At 39.0% G+C, this 24,804-nt stretch overlaps 1 protein-coding gene across 11 annotated transcripts in view; it reads left to right on the top strand.

Annotated features, from left to right (window-relative positions):
- Positions 1–24,804, top strand: part of gab1 (GRB2-associated binding protein 1) — a 56,139-nt gene that overhangs the window by 13,758 nt on the left and 17,577 nt on the right. For 10 of the 11 annotated variants that reach the window (XM_086157351.1, XM_086157348.1, XM_086157350.1 and 7 more), the window contains 3 exons: positions 15,895–16,023; positions 16,208–16,373; positions 24,258–24,486. In XM_086157351.1, the coding sequence (XP_086013477.1) occupies positions 15,895–16,023; positions 16,208–16,373; positions 24,258–24,486 (524 nt within the window). Of the gene's footprint in view, positions 1–4,590; positions 4,655–15,894; positions 16,024–16,207; positions 16,374–24,257; positions 24,487–24,804 lie in introns of those variants that run through there. The other variant, XM_086157354.1, reaches the window with a different exon arrangement.

Genomic DNA, 24,804 nt, shown 5'->3' with positions numbered 1-24,804 from the left:
CATTTTCTGCTGCACTTGTTTTTACGATACATGAGAACAATAGACTTGCACTTGTTTAAAACACACACATACATAAAGAGTTACTCACTCATTCTCACACAGATGATTTTCAGGCCTGAATATGGAGAACTCATCCATTTCACCATGCGCTGGTCCCCCTGCAGGAAGCAGCAGGACAGTTATGAGTCTGCTTCTCAACCCACAACCTGCTGTAGTGTGAAACCCTCCGCTCGACCGTAGAGATGCAAGGCTGCATCACTACACTCCTTGCTGAATGTTAAATGTAAAATGATATAATCCCTGTGCAGTCGGGATACAAGCATATTTCTTTGTATGCTAAGCTTCAATTTAAACATTTTGAATGTGTATTTGGAGTGGATATGAAGTTGTGCTGGGGAGTTAAAAGTGGAGGGTGCACTTTTTGGCATGTAGGCACACTTTGTGGTGTAGTGGCTGATATTTTTGGCTCTACTCATCTATCCTGGGTTCATGTGTTGTAGGTGTAGCAGTTTTGCCGCCACTAGCCTTGATTCTCCTTACTAAAAATAAAGTGCAAAACAGAATGCTCGAATTACATATAATGCCTTTATATGTATCACATATAAACACAATAATGTTTTGTTGATTAATATAGAATTAATATTCAAAACGAATAATTTTGTGCTTTAGTATAATATATTTCTTCATCTCCACTTTGCATTAAAGCTTTAAGGTTATATTTTATAGGATTATCAGTTAACTCACCTTCACTTTATGTGATATGTGAGGGTGGAGCATATTTGCATTGCTTATGATTTTTTTTTTTTTTTTTGTTTTCAAGGAAACCCTCCTAAATTGTATCAATTCCAATACTAAGGCAGAATCCCAAAACACTAAAAAAGTAACAGAAACCCTCACAATAGAAGATAAACACAGCAGTCTTTGCAAATAGACTGATGCGGTTTTCTTTTGACCCAACCCTTCAGTTCTGTAAATCTGTCAGATTTCCAGTTAATTTAATTCAGAGGCATTTCTTTACTAAATTCTGATTTGTGGACGAAATTTAGTGTTTTTTTTGAAACTTGTTTAGACCCTCAATTATTAACTGAAGTTTCATCCCTCCATGTTTGATTGACTTTCAACTGGGTAATGTTTAATAGTAGTACAGTCGGCCTCAGGGGCCTCTGATATCAGTGTGTTTTGACAAATACATAGTAAGGACAATCACTTTCATTTACATTAACTTTTCAAAAAGGAATGTAAATATTTTGAATGAATCCCATTTTTTTTCTTCTGCTGTCCAAATGAGGAATTGCAAGAGTAACTTCAGAATATAAGTAGGAGTGCGTCATGTAGATATTGTCAACGTTTCCTTTTGATTGCAGTTGATTATTGATCGGTATTGCGATTCAGATTAATGTATTAATACACCCCTAGTGTAGATGTAGTGTGCTGTGCAGTGTGGGCTGCGGTGAGGAATTATTGCCAGGGGAGGTGGTACGTTATTTTGAGTCCATTGTGTCTACTTCCTGTGGGTCAGGGGTTATTGGAGCAGGGTGTTGCAGACTTTGTGGAGTAAAGAGGAGGGGAGGAGAGGGAAGTCAGCAGGGGCAGGCAGGGAAGTGGCCAGACTCACTCAACAACAGGCTGTTCAGCTGCTTGCTTACCTTGCTTCTCTCAAGAAGTTCTTATCAGTGCTACGCTTGGACTCATCAGATCCAGGTAAAGACCCATGACTTGCATTTACATGACCGACTACGCTATTCATGTAACCTCTAACCTTGCTGGGATCATTTCAATAGAATTCCTGACCAAATATTGTTCAATCTATAACTCAGAAATAAAGAATGCCAGTATTCGGTACTTGACTAATAATAGGCTCAGCGCATGCTGCACCTTCAATGGTGGTGTCAGGCAAATCAGTTACATGGGAACATCAACTGCTGACCTCTGGCAGAATACCATTTGACTGTTTGCAGATTCTATAGAAATGGCCAAGAATGCAAAGTAATATCCTTCAACCGGTCTAAATTGCGTATTTGAATCTCTGCCTTCTACAGTCATGGAATGAATGCCAATTTTCTGTGTATCATACAAATTTGACATGTTGCAGTTTTGCTGCCCCAACCAAAGCAACCAAAAGCTTTTATTGTCTCAGGACATAACCGATATGACAGCACCCACTCACAGCAGCTGTATCGGGGAAACCTCTTTGTGACCTATATTGCAAATCGAAATTAAACCTCGTGACGAGTGCATTTTGTTTTTAAAATGCTATTTGCGTCCTCACAGTTATCAAACCAATTCAGAGATTAGCAGCAGACTCGGAGTACCTCTGGCATTACTGTAAACGTTGAATTTGGTGAAATATATCAGTATATAATATTTGTTTTTTTAAATTCATTTATTGATTGCCTAAAACATGCTCTTGTGAAGAAAGAAAATACATGATTGTGTTAGTTGCCTGTGCTTCTTGGATTCTTGATGCAAGGAATAGTATTTGGGCAGCTAATTTTAACGTCTCAGACACGTGGTAAATGTTTTATGTACATTCCATATATTAAAATGCAGGTTTCACAATTACCCATAGATGTCTGAAGGGTCTATTTGGAAAAAAAAAAAACCGAATTCCAAATTGAATTTGTATTCGAGTTAGACGACGCTAATATAACAGGTGGTTTTAACATGCATTCGACATAAAATATATTTTTCACTTTCTTGTATTGAATTAAAATAAAACCGTGTTTATAGTTTCAGAGCTTTACATGTTAAACCTTAATGCGGACAGTATGCAGTGTTGTAAGGTCCAAAGCTAGCGAGGGTCACATTTAATCAAAAACATTTCCCGAAAGGTAAAAGCTACGAGTCTGAAATTCACTCCCAGTTACGGCCCAGTAATGTCGAAAAGCAAACAGGCTGAGCTGACAAAGTGGAATACCCATAGATAATATGTGTCTGAGGAATTGACAATTTAAGTCATTGGATTGGTTGTTGTTGGAAGACTGGGCTCTAATTGTCATGGCTAATACTGTGGGGAGGAATTGACTAACCTAAGTCTGCGTTGGATGTAAAAATCAATGGGTCCCACACCTGAGTGAGCTGATTTTCGCGCAGCAAGAGATCACCCAAGAAATAAGTGAATAAAGTCACATTCTGCTAATGGAGGTCTTTGTGACTGTAACCAGCAGTGGCAACGAAGGGCATCAGACATCTCCGCGGTGGTAAACGTTGCAATGTCAGCAAGTACTGTGGCTGAACGTTATCCCTGCAGCGCTACTTTTGAGCGATCTGGCCCTTGCCTGCTGGCAGCGCAGTGTCACTGACTAAAATGCTCGCAGCTGCTCTTTTGGTTTGAGCAAGCAGTCGGAGAACTAATGTTGGCAAACATTAGATACTAGCCAAGGACAAAAAAAACCAAACCAACCCCTATGGTTTGACTTTGAGGCTGTGCGAGTCTTGAGGTGTCTAGAGAATTGTAACCCCAGTCATGGTTGATGATGGTGTGTAGAGATTCTCTACATCTTTTCTAACATCTTTCCTACAGCTGAAACCGGGGGAACATTCATTCAACTCTGCTAGTATTCTGTCAAATGTGAAGATAATCTAAGCCCGTTGTCCTCTGAAAGGAAAGATACAAGTGCATTGATAAGTTGCATTTTTGCAGTCCTCAACTTCGGAAAAACAAAACAGATTCTTGTCTTGTGTCTTGAATCATGGGCCCATTTTCTAGTTCTGGACCCCTTCTGAGGCATTAGCTGTTACAGCATTAGGTTAATGTCAGGAGGTTCTAAAGATAGCACCTGACTGATCCCCAAACAGAACTACAGTGACAAAAGGAGGCAAAACAGGAAATTTTTTTGCCCAGAGTGTGTGTTGGGAACAGATGACCAGGAAGATAAAAAGTGCTAACAAAGTGGAAACTTCCACTAAGGGATGTTATTTTGCCTTTTGTGTGTTTTTTTTTCTCCTTTTCTGTGTTTCACAAAGCCCCGTGTTTCCTGGAAAACACAGTAAAATGAGGTTGATGTAGTTTTTGGTTGAAAAAGCTAATGCAATATACGCATGTTGTGCACTACCAGGCTCCCTTAGTAATACATGATGTGGGGCTCTGTTAATATTTAAACTTCCCTTTTCTGTTAATGACTTACCCTAAGAGCATGGTCTACCTAAACTGTCTAACAAAAGAAGAAAAAAAAACCTGAACGTTTTGTTGTTAACTTGGGGGTTTTGCAGGGTTTCATGTTTTCGTTAAGGGAATTTACTTCAGCTGTTATGCCAGATGGCAAATTTAGCAATATAAAATCGAGCCATTTTTATTTTCTGATAACCATCAAGCACACACTCCGTCATTGTGCCACACTTCTGATCTGTCCTTTACTTCCTGATGCACTCTTCGTCTACTCCTTCAAAGCTTTCTCCTCTCACTCTGTCTTTCCCTCCCTCTCCTTCTGGACATGGTAATGAATGTTACAGGATGATTACTTAACTCAGTTCTTGTCTCCGCCCTTCAAGTTGAAGTTATGTACCAGCCTCGGTTGCCTATCCAAGCTTCTGGATTCAATGTCGTGTGGTGGTGTTTTTATGGAAGAGGAAAAAGGGACAGCGGTATTTCTTTTTGAGAGTAAATCGCCAACAAAACCCTCACAGGACATAAAACCTTGGCTTTGAAACTTTGGTGAGCGTCTGCCTTATTGTCGGTTTGTCAACGGTAAGACTTAAAGAAAAAGCTGAAGTTTTCTTCGCTTTCTTTATTGTAATACTAGTATTCCCATTGACAGACTATGAGTTTTTTTTTCCTTACAATAACCGAACTTGCTTGATTTCAAGATGGTCTTTCATGGTTCTGCTGGTGCTACGTCTGCGAACTTCATCAGCAGTCTTGAAACAAAATTGACGCTTTAAACATTGAATATTTCTGCTTGAGTCAGATGGCACCTGGTCTGGCTGAGAATTTCACAGCTGCACATGAAAGTGGAGAAATTGATGGAGGGGGTGAGGGATTTGGTAGAGGATGAATCAGGCTTGCTTGTTTTTATCATATGCACAGTGCTTATGGATCAATGCATTGTTGATGTACACTCATAGGATACAAGCATTCTGAGTAACTCTCAAGAGGGGCACTTTCATGCAGATGTAACCACTGAGCGCTTCTGCTGCTATGTTTCTTCTGCCCTCTGCCCTTAGGTGTTTAGTAATGCAAGGTAGTGTTAACATATCTGGTAATTACATGAGTAGATGTCTTTCCAGTTGCACATAAACAAGCAGGCCCGTTTGCATAATTTCTACATTATAAAGTAAATCCCAGGATATTTCTAACAAGTTCAGCACCCGTTACTTATCTGTTATTTTCATTGGGTGCTTCGGCTGCTGATACAGATTGCTGTATCGGTGTTTCGATAAAGCCCCCCTTTTTCTAGAAACTCAAAATTCCCATGTCTCTTTTTTTTTTTTTTTTTTTTTTAATGTTAAGATAACATTTTCACAGACTCCGATGCATAACTCGTGTAGAAATGATTACAGGCATTTCATTACTGATATATTTTAAAGATTGTGTTCTCATAAAACCTATTTTTTAATGACTGCTGATGGACTTGTCACTTGCAAGTTAGACCTTGTGTTTAATTAGTCAGGTATGCATAGTAGCATATTCTTAGATGCATTTCTGATAGCATTCCTTTTGCAAGGCAGACTTTACTGGCAAATACACAGTACTGCTCCAGAATGAGGAAACAACAAATTACTTTGAAGTGATGGCAAATGTTATTGATAGGGGTTACATGTTATCAATTCTGTGTCATTGCTATCAAGTTATTGAAATAAAAAACACACATATTAAGTCGAGCAATTTGTGTGGCCTTTTGATTCAAGTTTAGTCATTTGGTTTCCATTTAAAAAATAAACAACAAAAAAAACGCATATCTTTGTGGATCTTGAGCCTCGGCTCATGTGGATGAAGTGAGATTCTTACTGTTGTTTCTGACCTGTGTGGGAAGATGGGGCGCTCGCACACAAAGCAAGGATGTGGTATTCCAGTTTAACAAAGATTTGTTATTGTTTTCTTTTGAAGAGGAGAGAAATGTGGACGATGACTTGGGAGCAGTGCATATGTGTCAGAACAGGGATGATCATTGATACACAACCAGCTGGGTGTTACGAGTTTTGGAAGCTGTAAAAGATATTGTCATTTAATAGTTCCCGTTACTCATTTTTCTCACTGTTTCTTCCGATATCCCTTTTGACCGCAGCCTTAGTCTCGTGTACCATGTGGCCTATTTACTTCCTATTTTAATGGTCCACAACCTCTCTATATAAGCAGAAATACAGAGATGTATAGAAATGAAAATAAAAAAATGTTGTTATCCCGACAGCTGATGTTCTCCAGGCTGCTGCAGCTTTCTGATCCTCTCAGGACATACGCCTTGCTGGCTTCTTGTTCTGCAAAACACTTGTCCTTCCTGGGAAAGTCCATTTGTGACGGCCAAACACCGTTACACAATTAAAAAGGGATTAGCGCGCAAAAACACCATATTGAAAAAATATTATGTCTGAGGGATTCTAAAAACTTGGCTCGGGTTTTTGCACAACACTCCTAGCTGAAAAACAAAGTAGAGTGACAACTTTTGTGAACCTTAGTGGAGTGGTCTACATGGGTTCAACTAGAAACCATTCATACAAATACTTTTTTTATTTATTTTTTTTCTAATTCAAATACATTGGAACACATGACTGTCCTTGTGAATTTTTAGTGAGCCATTATCAGTCAATGAATGGTAAACCAATTCAGTAAACATAAGCTAAGATAGTAATCAATCAGGATGGATGAGGCACAAAAAACTCTTAAAGTCCAACAGGAAATATGAAGGCAGTGTTATTATTATGTATATTCTGTAACCTTTTCACCTTGAGACATCCTTCAATCACAGACTTGTAAGTGTTGCAAAAATTACAAGACTGGTTTGGGGTCATTGCTCTTCCCAGGGAGTCTCTTTGCGGGCTGCTGGCAAGCAGAGACTTTCCTAACCTCTTTAGACAGAGTGTGCAGATGGGAACCAGAATAAGAGTCTTAACAGGAAGCAGAAAAAGGCTCAGATCCAGGGAAGTCCAAAGGTGGTTCCGAAGCAGAAAAAAATGGAGAAGAATAAAAATAATTGTATCCAATTTAAAGATATGTACAAATGACACCAATGTAATCCTAGAGTAGGAGAAGCAAAGTGAGGAAATGAGAGTTTGTTTTTGAAGCCTTCCAGACATATGGTCTTAACTTCCTTATTTAAGTGATTTTTTTTTTTCCCCTTTTGAACAAGAATGTTGATTTGAACATAACATATTTAGGAATGTTGGGAAGAGAGAGCTAGTGGCATAGAAATGCTAAAAAGGGGTTTCAAAAAATCCAATAAAAAATCATTCTTACTCTCACAAGATTCTAAATACATACATGAATGTTGAACATTTCAAAGTGTTTGTTAATAATGTGACGTCAGCAGAATGAAAATGGTGCAAGGCCAGCAAAGCCTTCAGTCTGGAGAGCACAAAAAGCATAGAGATATCCCGTAATTCATCTTAAGATGAAGAAGGAAGATATCCGTTATTTTGTCACATTCGGTTACACACACTGCGAAACGTCAGCAAAAATTTGTTCTCTGCAGTTAACCCACCACAGATGAACCGTGAGCAGCAGGCAGCCGCTGCACTGCTTTTTGACTCACGGGTTGAAGTAACTTGTAACAATGGAGGTTTCAAGCAAAATAGCATTTTCAAAGTTCAGACCTCGCTCCAAACCCATCCAGACATTACTCCAAAGTCGTGTGTTGCAGTGAAAACCGTATGCCAGTCATTTGATTGATGACAATGTGATTCTCAAACCTCCCAACATTTTACACTTGTCTCAGTGATCTAAATGTCAATATCTTTTTAATGCCATCCATTAACCTTTTCACAGAAATTGATATTATTTCTAGAGAAATTCTATGTAATGAACTGAAGTGTGCAGTTAATTTTTTACCGTATTATAGTGTCATAAGGCATAGACAAAATCAGATTTTCATATAAATCTATCCTGCTAGATTTCAGAATGCACAAGAGGCGCTGTAAAGATTTTTGATTTCAACAATTGGCGGTAGAGGACAAGTTTAAGGACATTGTTGACGTGCTTTCTGTTGGTTTGCCATATTCAGTGAAACTGAAACCACATCGCAGTGATGAAATGCATATTCCTTGTTTTTGCATCATTGGTTTTTCACATCCAAAGTTGCGCAAATGAATGCCTCGCAGTATACAAAGTGTCACTATTAATCTGTAGTTATTGACAACTTCTGGTTTGTGAGAGAATTGTATCAAGAATGGCACTTTGCTGTGATTCTTACCCTCAATCTTTCCTTTGCAGTTTGTAAATTTATTAATGACTAAAAAGAGCAAGATTGGGGCAGAAAAAAAAAGTCAACTCTGTAATTATGTTTAATGAAATAATTTCAGTTATCTGTCGGTGTGCATTGCCGCCACATTTTATAAACTGTTACTTTCTGTCCCACCCCCCTCTGATTAAGCAATGGCAGTTAAGAGGGTCTGGGCCATCCTGATTATATAGAACAGGAAGTTAGCAGTGGGAGAGGTCACAAACTGCAAACCCTTACACACACGCTGCAGCGCAAGATAAAGTCAGAAAGTGCAACAACGACAACAACAATGTCTTCTTGCTTATTTACACACTGACGGAAATACTATATAATGAATCACGGTCTTTTTCATTCAAGGTAGGCGCACTGTTGTTTTCATCACCTCGTTCTTTATTCAGCTATGACTGTTAATCTCAGACCTTTTTAGGGATGAGGTTAAAAACTCGGTCATGCAAAAAAAGTGGGACACTTCCTTTTCTTAGAAAAAAAATAAACACCACACCTAACCCTAACCCAACTGGCCATTGGTTCACCAAAGCTTGTTTTGGAGCCTTTGGTAAATTCCGCTTCTCTTTTCTGCCTATTATTGAAACATATTTGCGAGGAAAAGAGAATTGGATCTGTAAAAAGACCAGGATGTGAAACTCAATGACAGCTGAATTTGCTCTTGTTTGGTTTAGTTTGCGTCAAAAGTGAATTGGAAACTAACAGGGTTGGAACAATTCACAATGCCGTATGTGGTACTCTGTAATTTGTCTCAGATTGATTTAGGGAGCTGAGAATCTGTTAAATCCCTTATTATGCTACTGCACATTGCTCCTCTCTCATTTTAATCTCAGTTTTAGCTTTATGCTATCCTCAACTAGACCTTGTAAAATAATGACACGACTCAGCATCAACTTGCATGTGATGTCAGCTGAGAGCGTATACCCATCAGATTTACCCGAAAAAGGATGGAGAGCTTATGAAAATGTCTGCCATCGTTTGTCTCGTGTCATGAAGTTAGTGTTGTAAATGACGTTGTTTTCAACGACAGCTCTGAGATACGTCATACGTCGATTTATTTATTCATTTCTTTTAATTATTTATTTTATTTAAACTATATCGTTGCGATAGACTTTGTGTTACTCCGAGTTGCTATAATAGAGTTTTTGACTCAGATTCCCACAGGAGCACATCGGAATCATCTAGAGCGGAAATCCTTAAGTACTTGTGCAGGTTGGAGGTTCAACCCTCGTTGGAAGCTACAGTTCATGTCAGGCCAAGCGTACATTAATTTGGATCTCGTCATGCATGTGTATCAGATCGACAATTAAAAATAATCACAATGAAAGCGTTAAGGTCAGATGCTGGATGTACATTTTGGTGACCATCAACCACTATCCAGGCACGCACATCTGTCATGGAAGTCCCCTCTAGGTTCAGCGGGAGGAGGGCGGATGGCGTCTACTGAACAGCCTCAGTTAGCCAAAGGCCATGCACTTTTACTTGTATGTTAACTGCCCTCTCTGGTGCTCAAGGATGTAAAAATAGCTATTTAGCAAGAATCCCAGTCATGTCTCACAAACAAAGACTGATTTATACAAGTTGTGGCACCGAGCATAGAGGCGCTTTTGTCCCCCCCTTCTCCTTCTGCAGACCTCGTCACCAAGACCATGAGCGCCAAAACCTCTGACGCTCTTGACACTTCTCTTAGAACAGCCTTTGTTCCACAAAAATTCTAGTGTCCTGATTGTGAAGCCGACATGACGGTCAAGATTGTGGATTTGTTTACTGCAATTATGTCAGATTGCAGTGTCATGGAAACACTTCTTTTTTTAGTAGCTATTGTGTCAGCAGGTGCACACGTTCAGTGTTCGGGTATTTTTGGGAATTAGAATTAAATCATGGTTGTAATGCTCAGGACTAGATAGTCCCTGACTGTAGTATTGATAAGCTTGTTTTGTGTTAGCAGGATATCCAAAGACTATGATTTTGCATCTGTTGGCGGCAAAAGCTAGATGCCTATATAGTCAGTGGGTTACGTAGATTTGTGTAGCTCCCTGCAGTCTTTTTATGTTGATTTGAAATTTCTGCAGCATTTTTAGTTGGCCATGGATAATATTATCTGCCACTTAATTAAGTTTTGGAAAATGCTTCAAGCAACGTAGTCTAAATTGTTATAATAGATACAAATCTAATTGATCTAAATTGTGCAGTTTTAAAGCTGATTAAAGAAAATTTTAGGTGACAAATTATTTTGTCCAATTTCTGGTAAAGTCGTAGCGCAGTAAACTTCGTTTTAATAGCAGTGCATCAGCGGCTCTGGAAACCGGTGTGGTGCAAACGCAAGTAGTAACATTGTTTTGTCCGATCACTGGTTTTTGTATCCAGGCAGATGTGCACACTAAAACATCTCCCTTACCTTATTCCAAGCAGAAGAGATAAGGGGTCAGAATAGTATAATAAGCGAGGAAACATGCATAAGATCTGTGTAACTAGCATTTATGCACAGGTAACGGTTGATATAATACTTGCACACTTAATGTGTGACTGACAGATGAAAATCAATGTGAGAAAACTGGTTAAGAGAAATTAACTGTTGTCATATGTAAATATTCAGTTTTCTACTTTTTTGAAATTCAGTGGTGGTGTTGTGTAATATTAATAAATGGTCAGTTTAAATAGAAATTTATTGCAAATAATCAAAATGTCTGAAATGTACTTGAGTATCTTTGATGTTTGTTGCATTTTGTTTCATACTTTTTAACGGCACACTTAATGGTGCAACATTTACCGTTGTGCTTTCCGCATAAGACGTTTACAGATATATCCCAGTACGCTGTTTGCTGTTATGTAATTTCCTGCTCGGGAGAGATACACTGTGTGATGCTAATCTAAGTTTGTGTGTTTTTCTTTTTTAATCTCACATCAACTGACCTTAGAAGGTGTTCTTTTTTTCTTAGAGGCAATAATATGTTGCCTGGTGGCGATTTCTGGCAGATCAAGGGATAACACATACTAATATGCTTTATTATCACCAAAACATTGACCGTTCCTGCCTCTCCTTCGCCCTGTGCTCATCCCTCTTCATGTCCCCCCTGTGTTTTATCCCTTGCGCTGTGGTTTTTCTGAGAAACAAACAGTCAGTCATCCTAGTCAGGATGAGTCAGTGCAGCTGGGGTGCAGGTCATTTACCCACAGCCCACTAAGATGGGACAGATGGCCTGACCACTCGCATGCTGCTAGGTGCTAACAATGCATCCAGACTCTCCAGTTAAGCTAAGCTAATTCTACAACTAATGGACACACACTCAGCTAATCAGGTTAATTCACCGATCTACAGTATTTGTTGATCGGACACAAAACTCAAACAGTGACCGGCTTTGCAGTTTCAGAATGGTGGACAAACAAATCTGTACAAAATGAGAAAAAAAAAAGATAATGGTCGGCCCATTTCTTTCTCTCCTGGAATTTTATTAATGTCCATTTACATCAACGTACATCAACGTACAACGGACAACCCATGTTGGACTACTGATGTACAGCCTTTTTACAAATTGACCAACAAGTATTATAAAACAGTAACTTGTGCATCTTACGGGGACAGTCTTTTATAACTATTGCAACTGCCGCTGAAATAAATCAACCCACTGGCTTATCCGTCTCTAATCACGAGAAATATCGCAGATGACTTTAAGTACGCAGTATAAGTCCTGTACAACCAATACATCGCTATTAGCAGTTAGTGCACTTAAAGGCTTTTAAGGCTGCATTAAGCTATCTAAAATGTGGAACAAGGCTGTTAAAACATAGCAAAACACAAGTACAAAAGTTGGACTGATTATGGCAGAATGGCTTCCTTGTTATAAGTGCATACTTAATATTTAGACTGAAAAATTGGATCAAACTCATACTTGCTCCTATCATTCAAACTTGCAAAATTGGGCAGAAATAGAATAGAATAATACATTGACAGTAGTAACAGTCGACAAAATTTTAGATTTTGATCAAATACGGTTCTTGGCCCTTGGCTATAGATGTTTGTACCACAATTCTGCCTTGGTTTCAATGCTGTCACAACTCTTCTGTGTATGCGTGCATTGATATTTGAGATACATTGATAATCAATTATTAATCACCTTCTGTCTCTCATAATAGTATTGACTTGTGAAATCATTTCAGCCCAACAGACAGGAGCAGATGGGTTATGTGATGGCAGTTTAGACAGCGTGGCCTTTCTCTTCTGCACTCCACGTACAATGTTTACCTGCTTTGAACCTCAATTTACTTAAGTGTTATTAGGTATGTTTCCGCAGGAACACGGCATGTAGACATTTTGAAACGATTTCATCATCAAATGTTAATGATTCGGGTGAGACTTTTTGTAATAAACAGAAAGATTCATCTCAGGAAGTAAGAAATTAATTTCAGGAATTCTCAGCTCAAACTGTCATTCTATCAGGTTAAAGTGATAATAGAGAAATGTGTGTAATGAAATGTAAAAATGTGTTACAAGTTTGTGTTTTGCAGCCCATGCAGACTTCAAGTCCAGAATGTGGTCCTTGAATGGCATGGAATACCTTAAAAGTACTCCGTTCACCCACCAAAGTATTCTGTCCACACCAACCTTCTGACATGAACTCAAAATGCCCGTTTATGCTGGCCGTCTGTGTAAAGGTGAAAAATAATATGGATCTAAAGTTCTTTTGGTCTAATTAGATTCACCGCAATGTCATCAATATTTCTCGTGAGCTTGGGAGGCCAATATAACCGTCCCCTCTTTCAGACACTTACTTAGACCTTCAATACCCTCTCTGTCTGGCCACCATGGGCAATCGGAGCTGAGGGGGTGAATAGAGGGTGTCTTACTGTGTCCCCCCTATCCGAAGACACCAGGACACTTTGAGGGAAGGGGCGCGGGTGATCAAGACGGGCTGTCAGGGACAGCTGCTATGCCCAGGGGAGTTCTCCCCGGACCTATAAATTTCCACGTCATCGCATTCCCAACACTGGGACAGACACTCGGCTCCCACAAAGGGAAGTGGCTTTTGTTATTGTTGAGTGACGAGAATGGTCCCAAAGTGGTTGGTGTAGAAAAGATGGAATGGATGAATATGTATTTTGCGCTGGTCCGATGTTGCAGTATGGCGTACACCAAATGGTTTTAGCGCTTAGTTCAGCTGGGGCGGCAACAACATCTACAACAACAACAACAATGGAATACACTTTAAAGAAATAGGTGTAGAAACCACATACTCTTCAATTATGCTTGGCTAGTGGTATGCTTTGACGGACAACGACTTCTTGGCTCTTTCCTTTAAACTGAATTAATGTCAACTTTAGTCCTAGTTATCTTGAATTAGTCAAGAAGACCATTATAATTTCTTTACTGATTTTGTTGTAAATGAGGAAACCTCATTAGAAGGAAGTTATTTTCAGCCTGCTTTGAAATCAGAAATCTCGAAAAAGGGCTTATGGTTAAGTCCTGTAAAAATGCTGCTGACATTTTCTCAGTGGTTTGGGCTGCTTAATTGTCAGGAAGATTTAGTTTCTATTTCAATATTGCCATATTTAGTCTCGTGATTTTTTTTTTTTTCAAGCTTCACACAGATACATAACCAATTACAATTAAACAAGGCTTAGATTGTTTGTTTTTTTTCTTCAAACAGTTTTTTCTCCAAACAGTTAACTGATAGTGTGTAGTGTGGACATGTCTTCTTTTCCTGAGAGAAGACTCCAAACAGATCATTTTTCAGTATCAAAAGTGTTGGATGTGCATCTGATTCAATACCTTGCCTCTTTAAGTGCATTGGACTCAAATTTGAAAAGCGTTACCCATAACAGCCATGGTTTTCATAGGCACTTGCTTCATGTACCGCTGACCAATTGTCAACAGTTAGCACCCAGGACAGGCCTGGCCCAGGTGAAACCCAAGCTCATGGTCCCTCTATCCCCTTTGGGGCAATATGATCCTAGATTGCTTTGTCATGTGCTAGAAAGAGATGTTCCCTTTCCACACCCACTGCCTTTGTGCCACGAACACAACATAGACACACCATTGTCATGTTCGCTTTTTCATTTGCATTTGGTATTTAAGACTGCAGATGTAGTGTTTTGGAGCCTCACTTGGTCAATATGTGCTGTAATAGTGAGCATTTTATAGAAACCTTTTGAGCTTCAATGTTAATAATGTGCCATATCTTTGTGAGAAATATCAGTTTTCAAATGCCAGCATGCTCTTAGCTCAAATCTAGAGTTTTGTGTATTGGCAGTTATTCTCCATCCCGTTTGTGAAGGGAAAGGTCTGATGCTCGTCATGTTGTCCCAGTCTAGGCTTGGCCCTCTTACAAAGAGGACCCTGTGGATAAAAAACAGGCTTACTGCATTGTTGGTATGGATTAAAATCTTACCTCAAAACAACAACAACAAAGCTTTAATTTGCATTCCTCACACATGGCTGGTATGCTCCTGATTGTTCTGATCTGAGCATAAGATGTTTTTTAGCCCTTTCCAATTTTTTTCGTTTGTTTGTTTTGGTTTATTTTTCATGAAATAGCAACTAGCTTTTTTTTTCTTTGTGGATGAAACTTCAAATACGTGTCCACGCATACTGTCCCTTCCTTTTTTGGAAGAATTCTTGATCTAATGGAATTCAATGATTTTCTTTTCCACAAGCCCCATTGCCCCCTCCCCCGTTTTTTTTGTTTTTTTTTTAGTACTATTTCAAGTCACAAAAGAAAACATCCAGCTTGACTTCCATGACTCAACAAGATCAAGAGTTCATGACCTTAAAGAGAGTCTGCACTTATACAGTATGAAGGAAATGTTTTCTAAACAAAAAAAAATACCTGGATGGAGGTGGGAGATTATAAGCAGCAACATGGTGTCAATTTTGATAACCAAGATTGACAGTGGGTCTTTTTATTATTCATTATTTATTATTCTTATTTATGGAACAAAATGAGTGCCGCAGTTGAATTTGTTGTTTCTCCGTATTTTAAGTTGCGCATGTGTTTACAACTTTGCTTTGAATCTTTCCTCGGCTATTTTTACGTTTAATATAAGGATTTATAATGAAAATGGTCCTCATTAACGTTCAATATGCAAGACTGATAAAAAGTAATCAGCCTTACTCTTTTTGTTTTGTCTAACATGTCAGAATTTCCCTTGTCTGCTTTGTGGCTCATCTTGCTCATAGACAACAAATGCCATTTAGAAGAAGAGTCATAATTGCTCGTTTCTCTTTATAGAATTTCTTATTCACTCGGATCAGGGTGCAAGACCAAACTATGTTGCTTTTGTTCTGGTTATTCCAGACACATATTTCTGGTTACAGACCTCTTCCCCCTGGCTCTGAGTGAAGGCAGCGAAGGCAGCGCAGCTGGTGGAGAATTTACGTCGAGGCACATGCTACGCTAGAACTTGTGGGCTAAACAGGAAAAATAAAGCATTTGGTCAACCTGTGGTCAGTTGGGAAAGGACCAGTCATTGTGAGCGCACACTTATAACCTTTGGCCTCGTTTCTGTGCTAACCCTGCAGGCATGGAAGAAGCGGTGGTTTGTTCTTCGCAGTGGCCGTCTGACGGGCGACCCAGACGTGTTGGAGTACTACAAGAATGACCATGCCAAGAAGCCCATCCGCGTGATCGATCTCAACTTATGTGAGCAGGTATGGTTCCAGACCGCATATCCCCCCCTTCAAAAGCACATGATGCTTCATATGTACATTCTGTTTTTTTTTTTCTTTTTCCAAAAATAAAATGACACTTTGTTAACCCAGACTTCCTTTGCAATCAGAGGTCTTTCATTGACTATACGCAAACATACAGTCAAGGTTTGTACTTCTCCTGCAGGTGGATGCTGGGCTGACCTTCAACAAGAAGGACTTGGAGCACAGCTTCATATTTGACATCAAGACCATCGACCGGATCTTCTACCTGGTGGCTGACACTGAAGAGGAGATGAATAAGTGGGTTCGCTGCATTTGTGACATCTGCGGCTTTAACCCAACTGATGATGGTAAGGATAAGCAGTAAATAGTTGAATAGATCAATACCTTGTCAACCCATTAAAGACCATCTATATGTCAAGTATTCCCGTGGGTGGTTTTTACACACACTAAGATAAAAAAAAAAAAACGGATGGGTTTTTTTTCCAGTTATGAGTTCTGCAAAGTGCATTGTGTGCCATCACAATACGCAACGATCAGCATTCATTTTAAATGGGTTTATTATATGAAAGTTTCTAATGGCAAGTGTCTGCTTTAAATTGTTGAGTGGTAGAAGTGGTAAAACGGTTTTAAAAATCGCTATGAGCGCTTGGAAACTCATCGTATTTTTGTCTCATCGCAACGCCATGATATTGATCGACGCGCGAGTCTGTACAAAACAAAGAAGAAATATTTACTGCCGAATATGTTTATTATCTACACAATCATTAGTTTGCTTATATATTTCTTCTTACACTGAATCTTATTTGTACACTGTTCTTATGTACCTTTTTATAAGAACTCTGAAGTAATTTTGCAGGATAAATCTTGGCAAGCACATACTTGTTGTGTATATGTTAGATTAGATAGAACTTTATTGATCCCTTGGGAGACTCCCTCGGGGAAATTGTGGATATGTATATACATAAGTGGCGCTATTTTCTTGTCAAACATCTGGGCCAGCTTATAAGTGGCTAAATGTGGTGGAGAGCCTATATTTGGCTATTTGTATGCATAGTCTAGTGATCCATGTGTCAGTCTATGTGTTGCATTGAGGCTCATGTTACCCACATCCGTACAGAATAATCAAAGCATTGTGTGACTTTCGGTCTCGCTGCCCGTCTTTTATTCATTCCCTCTTTTCTGATTCTATCTTGTGTGCCTCTCTATAATGTTCACATCAAAGCTTGATTTAAGCTCCTACACTAAATGTGACTTTATTTTTTCTTGTGTTTACGGTAAAACTTGCAGCCGTCTGCTCTCACTTTTCAACCGAGAGTCGCTCAAAAGAAAAATCTATTTTTCTCAAATCTGGCAACTGAGTCAGTTCTGTTGTCCCAAGGTTATCCTCTCTACATTTAATGTGTCCCTTTCTCCATCTTGTTACATAGTTGGTGTTACATGGGTAACTTACTTTTGAAACACTTCAAAAATCAAACCAAACAACTATTCAAGAAGAGCAACTCACTAGCTAAATATTCCTGCAGATAGCCTTCCTCTTAGTTCTTATTACAAAAGAATGTCCTTGGCTCTTTTTTGCATTCACTTGCACGACTCTGCTTGTGAGACCCAACTCCCACTCCTCTGTTGTGTGCAGCCACGCTAGAGTGCTACATTACTGAGCAGATATTAGAGGAGGGAACATTAGGAGGGCTGGGGATAGAGTAGGAGGTATAAATGAAAACGAGTGAAGGGGATTTTCCCATTTCCTGTATGAATCAGCACTCTAAGCTTTAAAAAACAACTGGAAAAAAAGGAACGAAGATGGAGTAGCAAGTGATGCACCACAGAGAGAATATTGACTACAAAAAGGAGAGAAAAGCATGGCCTTGCATGGGATTACACCATGTTTGTTATGGAAGAGAGTGGGTGGGCGAACTGTGAAGAGGAGAGAAAAATAGAAAGATGTGAAAAGAAAAAATGGAAACATTTCACTCAGCATACACATTAGCCAACTTGGCTCCCACAGCAGGACAGCAATCAGCTTAAGCAGATCCAGTAGATCTGAAAACAATAATGCATTAGAAAATTGACTGTGGCGAGGAAGGATTGTGTAGTAATCAGGTGGTGTGTGTGTGTGTGTGTGTGTGTGTGAGAGAGACTGCATGTTTTATAAAAATTCTGATATTTTGATATGGCTTGTTTTTAATATTACTTGTGAAAAAGTTGATTTTGGCAAATACAGGTTGCTTATGGTTAACTCTTGACAGAGAATATGAAAGTAACAGCTTGTTTTAATGTGAACAACTGGATGTTGACAAAATTTTATGGAGTGCCTGCTTTTTTCAAAGAATAGATCTATCTATCTCAGGTCAGTTCAATGTAAGTATTATGTACTTCCTTGTAATGAAGACAGGCAACCGTTATCAGCTAAAATTGTGCTCTAAACTTCTCTTAACACCGATACTGTGCTGAAAAGATTCGTAAAAAAGTAGATAGTGACTTTCATGATGGGATAAAAACAACATGAATACGCCCATGGAACTGCTAAAGACTCCTACATAATCATTATATATTCATTGAATATATATTTCAAATGAAGTCCAGTGTCAATTCCTGCAAAGTAGTCAAACCTTTTTTTTGCTCCTTCCAAGGTGGCAGTTTGTGTCGTATCTGTTATAAATTTGTTTGCAGTGTAAGTCATTGCAAAAACTCTGAACAAATGCAGTAACAGTATTTTCCGCATTATAAGGCGCATTGGATTATAAGGCGCACCTTCAATGTATGGCCTGCTTTAAAACTGTTTTCACTTATAAGGCGCACCACATTTTAGGCGCATAGAATGGCCGGGGTTGCGTTATGTATCCACTAAATGAAGCTGCGCTAAAGGGAATGTCCACAAAACAGTCGGATAAGTCAGTCAGTCAAACTTCATTAATATAATGAAAACTAAGTTCCGACAACTCCGTTCACTCTCAAAACAAGTTAGTGCATTCACAATACGGTACTGTATATACCGGTAGCTATTAACGGTATTTGCGCTGCCTTCATTGAAAACAATGTTTTTCCAACTCCCATTTGTCACAGTTCAAAGCGTTTCATAAAACGAAAGCACCAAGAAGGGCCGCATGTTCATGTCGCTAGTGCTGTTGCCATCATTCGAATTGTGACTGTACTTGCCGCTCTCTGTTAAACAACCCACTGTTTTGAATTTGTCCCCCAACAGTGGCCATCTCGCTTTGTTTCCTCGGAAACTCTGTTTAGTCTTCTTTACTCGGCACAGGTCATCTTGTTGCCTCCTCCACTTCCGTACTATTGATTCATTAATGTTGAATTCTCTCGCCACTGCTCTATTCCTATGTTCTACTGCATGACTGATCGCCTTGAGTTTGAACTCTGCGTCGCAAGCGTGTCTCTTGAAAGGTGCCATTTTGGGGTCTTTCGCTGCTACTTTGGCAATGCCCCGTTGCTGCGGTTACCATAATAACCAATATTGATCCATATATAAGGCATATTGGATTATAAGGCGCACTGTCGTTTTTTTGATAAAATTAAAGGCTTTTAGGTGCGCCTTGTAGTGCGGAAAATACGGTAACTATTTCTTAGTCCAGTGTAGCAAAACCAGAGTGGCTTATTTTATTTTGTCTTTATTTTACCAGGATGTCCCATTGTTTTCAGAAATCTCTTGCTAGGGAGACCCGGCCAAGATGGCAGCCATGTAAAAAGAACATAAAACACCTATATGATCCAGGAATGAACAATAATTACACAGAAGCATGCACATGACACAGAATTGAACAAGAGAGCAGTGTTCAGGCACATTGGTCTCTCTAGGAAAACAGTGACAGATATTGGAGAAAGTTAAAAAGAAAGAATCTATGTGAGAAAAGCTTTGTGTGTTTAGTGTGGAAGCTTTGCCATATGCTTTAGATATCACACTTTTAAGAGATACTCCTTTTGGTCCTTATGGGACGAAGTCTGCAATTGAGTCTTTGGAATGACCTACAGATGCACAATGTATAGTTAAGTGTTTATGTTTATAAGTGGTGATTTACCCCCCAAACTGCAGATGGAATTATGTGACTGCAGGGTAAAAGCTGCTCAGAGAAGAGTGTTTGTGTTTATTGAATGGAGAATGAGTCATTGTGCAGGTGCTTCTGCGTCTGTCTGGGAGTATGCAAGAGAGAGACCAAGGCTGCGGGGTGCACAGCTCCAAATTATAACTCCGTGTTCAATGAAATTGAGGCTGCAGCCCCAGGGGATGTTGCCCGCTACATCTTCTATACCACCGCTGCTGCTGCGGGTTGCTCGGAGGTCAGGGTCACTCGTTTAAAAGACATTTTAATTGAATTTTCAATGCCATCACAGCTTCATGAACCTATGTGATGTAATGGTTGTTTTACAAAGAACGACCTCCCTAGTCTTTTTAGGCGCGAATCCAATCACACGTTTCTTGCTTTACTCTGAACAAGACTGAACATTCGAACAGTATCAGTTTCACTTGGGTTAGTAATAGGGTTGTGCATCTCATCCTCTTAGATAATTCAATACAAATCTTCACACGGAATGCATCTACTTAGTTTAAAATAGACAGCAATTCAGAACAAGAGGAATCTCTGCTATCATAACATTATGGGGTGCATGGGAGCAAAACAGTGCATCATGATTAAGGCACCCCATCAAAACAGCTACATTTGCAGAGCATATATTTTCTTGAAGATAGAATTATAATTTTCGAAGTTACCTATTCAGGAACAGAAAAAAAATGAATATTAAAGACCCTTTGCATCTGTCATCTGTGTCCAAACTTAATAATTGTTGCTATTAATTGGAGTGAGGGCACAGGAGTCACATTTCAGTTGGAGTGAGTGCTTCACATTAGGAGAAGTAGATGGATTGAGAAACAGTTGTATTCTGTCTACAGCAATATAATTCCATTATCGACTTGTAACTGTTCTGAGATCAGTCAACGTTATGGTTTCTCTTGATTAAGACCCATATTAAGTTGACTTTTTAATGGAAGTGCTCATAATGTCATAAAAAAAAATTGACCCCATTGACCGTAAGATATCACAGGTGTATGCTACAGATACGGATTATGCATTTAATTTAAGTTATTATAGTCCACATAAAATTTACATGCAGAACGATTAATAGTTTCTCACATTGTGAGATTTCTAACAAATGTAATTAGACCTGGAAGGGATAAGAAAACCTGGACCGCTGTTATTGACCTGTAGGTGAATACGTGGCAAGACTGAATGTTTAATCGGCTCTGAAATGCTTTCCTCTCTGGCAATTAAGAAGAATAAGAATAAGAACAACTTTAGTTATCCCGAAGGAAATTGTTGTGCCAGAGTTTCAAGTAAAACATAACAATAATGAATAATAGTAGGAAATTGTATAAACAGTATAAAAAAGGGGGAGAATGATACAAATAAAACTATAAAGTGTCCAAGTAACAAGTCAAAAATTGTTACTAAAGCAAGAAGAAGTAAATAGAATTAAAAAAAAGTAGAAAATTTAGGAAAAAGAGATACTAAAGCGAGGAGAAACTCTGGCAGGCAGCAATTAACTAATGTTTACAAAAAAAAAAACACCAGTAATATTTCAAAGCAAAATAACAATGATATAAATGCGACACTAACTCGTACGCTATCCAAAGAAAAGCGATGTTATTGGTGCAGCATCAGACCAATAGGTGTCCCACCAATACCTTATGGGGATATTGAATGGTCCTACTAGTTAAATTTGATATTGTTGAAATAGAGCACACCATGTGACATTGATCGTATCCACAGTACACCACTTAGTCACACCACATTCAGTATCGTAGCACTTTGTTATTCCGATTGTAATAACAATAATAATTTGTTACACATAGTGATTGGTGTTACAGTCGGTAATCAATAATTTGGACTCCTGTTCCGGGTTGCCTGTCTTTATTTATGTTGTTCATATTAGTATTTGCCCTGAACATGTGTTTGAAGGTGCTATTTTTTTTTTTTCTTCATCCGTTTACACAATATAAATTAAGATCCAAGACTTGAAAATTTGACATTCAGTTTGTGTTCATTCAAAGCTTCATTACTTTTTTTCATGCTCTCTCGAGTTGCAAATTGTTCGTGCCACGTGTGATTATTAGACAACTGTCACAGGCAAAGAGCAGCAATTGTTTTGATTATCCATGAAAATGGTTTCACCGCCATCCGTGTCAAGTTAGTAAGTAGTGACAGAAGATTGTGTAATTCATAGAGCAGGACAGATGGAAAACTATAATAGAGGCAATAACTAACTCATGAATATGTTTGGGCAGCTTGAAAAAAAATAATGAAAAAACACCTCAACTGTTATTTTCATATAACTGATTACAGATAATCTACTACATTATTGTTCATCTTGGACTGAGTACAACAGTGCCGGTAACCAGCTTGTGTTCCTGAGCGGTAATGAACTGAAATTTCCCAAGAGTGTCTGACAGACGTTGACGTCATCATCTACCTCACTGCCACTTTGGTCTCTTGATTACTATCTCTAAATTACTTCACTGAATTCAATGGCAACTTTCTTCTGAAGCTTTTTTTTTTTTCCTTTTTAATTAAAATGTGTTAATTTAGTTTCTTGTTAGATGGACGATGCAAGTGAAAGCTTGCGGAATTCCCTATTAACTAATGGAGAGAACCTATGGCGTTGGACTCTTCTACCTCAGTTGTCAGGCAGGCCCAGGTTGCCAAACGAGAAGCACAAGTATCATTCCTTGTTTGCACCCAAAACAATTGTCATATTTTCGACAATGCATAAAGCTGTCTTAAGCATGTTTTAATATTATTAACATTTTTGGAACTCCGTACAACGCTCCAAGACAGGATGATAGCTGAACAGATGTTCGAACACCTGATGAGTAGAGATTTACACGAGCTGTAAACTGCAGATGGAAATGGGGTGTACGAAAGAAGGAATTTAGCCATTTGTGGCAGAATACCATAATTTTCGGACTATTCAGAGTAACTGACTGTAAGCCATACAGGCTGAAAATAAATGTATGTGCACATGTATGGGCTCCATTAGTCTATAAGCTGCAGGTGTCCTCGTTGTAACATGAGATAGTTACACAGAAAAATGTCACAGAGAAAGTTTTTTTTTTTTTTTTTTAACTTTTCATCAACATCCACAAATACGTACTGGAAATACTTTTTTTTTTAATTGTGCTGTAACACGGCTGATGAAAAAGATTAATAATACTTAACACAAGGAAAAGTCCACCCATCCATCCATCCATTTTCTATCACCATTTTGTCCTACTCCAGCGGATCTCTATGTTCATCTTCCTCCTGCACACTAAAACCATTAATGTTGTTGTCTTCAGTGTCAATTTCGCTGGTCCGATGTGATGAGGCTAAATGTTTTGGCAGTATGAAGTTTGTTAGCTCCAAAAAATCTAAATTGCTTAAGCCACAGTGTTCACAGCATGTGAATAAAGTAGCCGCTTATTCTCTGCAAATTACAATAATGGTGTTTACCTTTAGTAGATATGGGATAAAAACATGCTACCCCTTTAAGGTGTACTTTCCTCACCATAACCGCCATACATACATACTTACTTTACCATACATACTTTTTTTCTCATATGCCCAATTCACTGAAGTTTTGGCTTTTTGTTTTGTTTTACACTCAAAAATACAAAACAGATCATGTGCCGATCAGCTTTTCAGAGAAAATCACATCTTCGTCTGGGTTATGTTGACATCAAGACATTAGAGCTCCCAGACAGTTGTGTCTCTGGCCCGCACCTGCCTCTTACACATGAGCGCTGACCTTCAGATTGGTTTATTGGTGTTTTGCACAAAACACGCCAAGGAATTCATGAGGGAACTTTGGACTACCCCTTTGAAGTTTGCATGGGGCAGCAGTGATTGATTGTGTTCTGAAAATAGCAGAAGGGGATTTTGTCGCACTTTGAATGAATCAAAATTAACTTGCACTTTTGAACCTGCACTGTTATGTCAAAATAGCCAATAGCCTTGGTGGTAGTTTATTTGTCAAAGCATAATGCATAAGGTAAATCCTTCATTGTCTTCAAGAAAATTAGTTGCTGGCCGTAGGCTGTGTTACGCAAACATTAGTGTAACTACGCTGAATCCCACAAAGGTATGACCAGAGGTATTTCTTTTTCAAGGGTCCCCTATCCCGTATAAACCTTATAGATGGACTTTTTATGAGAGCTAATTATTGCCTTCTTATTTCTATTATCTTAGAGGCCGCAAAAGCTGCTCATCAGTCAGCCATCGGAGGCTTGGTCGTGGATACCCCCCCGCAGCCGGCTCTCGGTAGTATCGTCGGCCCGGCAGCGGCAGTGCTTTCCAGCGTGCCCCCGCCATACCAGCCCGTCAGCGTCCGACACTTGGACTCCCAGTCGAGTTCAGAGGAGCCCCAGGACTACCTGTGGCTGGTCAACTGTGAGAGTAAAAAACCCGAGCCCAGCAGGTATGTTTTACACTCATAATGTCAGTGTGGGACTGGATATAAGAGTTGCTTTTGTCCAGCTTCTGCTGCATTTGGTGGATTACAAGGACTTTTCACGACCACATGTGAAGAAATGAGATCCAAATGACTAAGTGCGAGTTTTCAGCTCGGCAAATAACATTTTATTTTAGAAATCTTTCTAAATATGTAGATGTATGGGGTGTAGGATGATAAAGTCACACTTTTGGTCTTTCATAATTAAGGCCATGTCATGCCGCTGTACCATAGATATATGGGAGAGCTGCAAAAGCTGTGAACAGGCCTAAAATAATGCAGTTA

Source organism: Fistularia commersonii, chromosome 12, assembly GCF_037954325.1.
Source record: "Fistularia commersonii isolate RoL2024-O1a breed Wild chromosome 12, RoL_Fcom_v1.0, whole genome shotgun sequence".
Lineage (NCBI taxonomy): Eukaryota > Metazoa > Chordata > Actinopteri > Syngnathiformes > Fistulariidae > Fistularia > Fistularia commersonii.
This window is presented reverse-complemented; position numbering and strand designations above follow the sequence as displayed.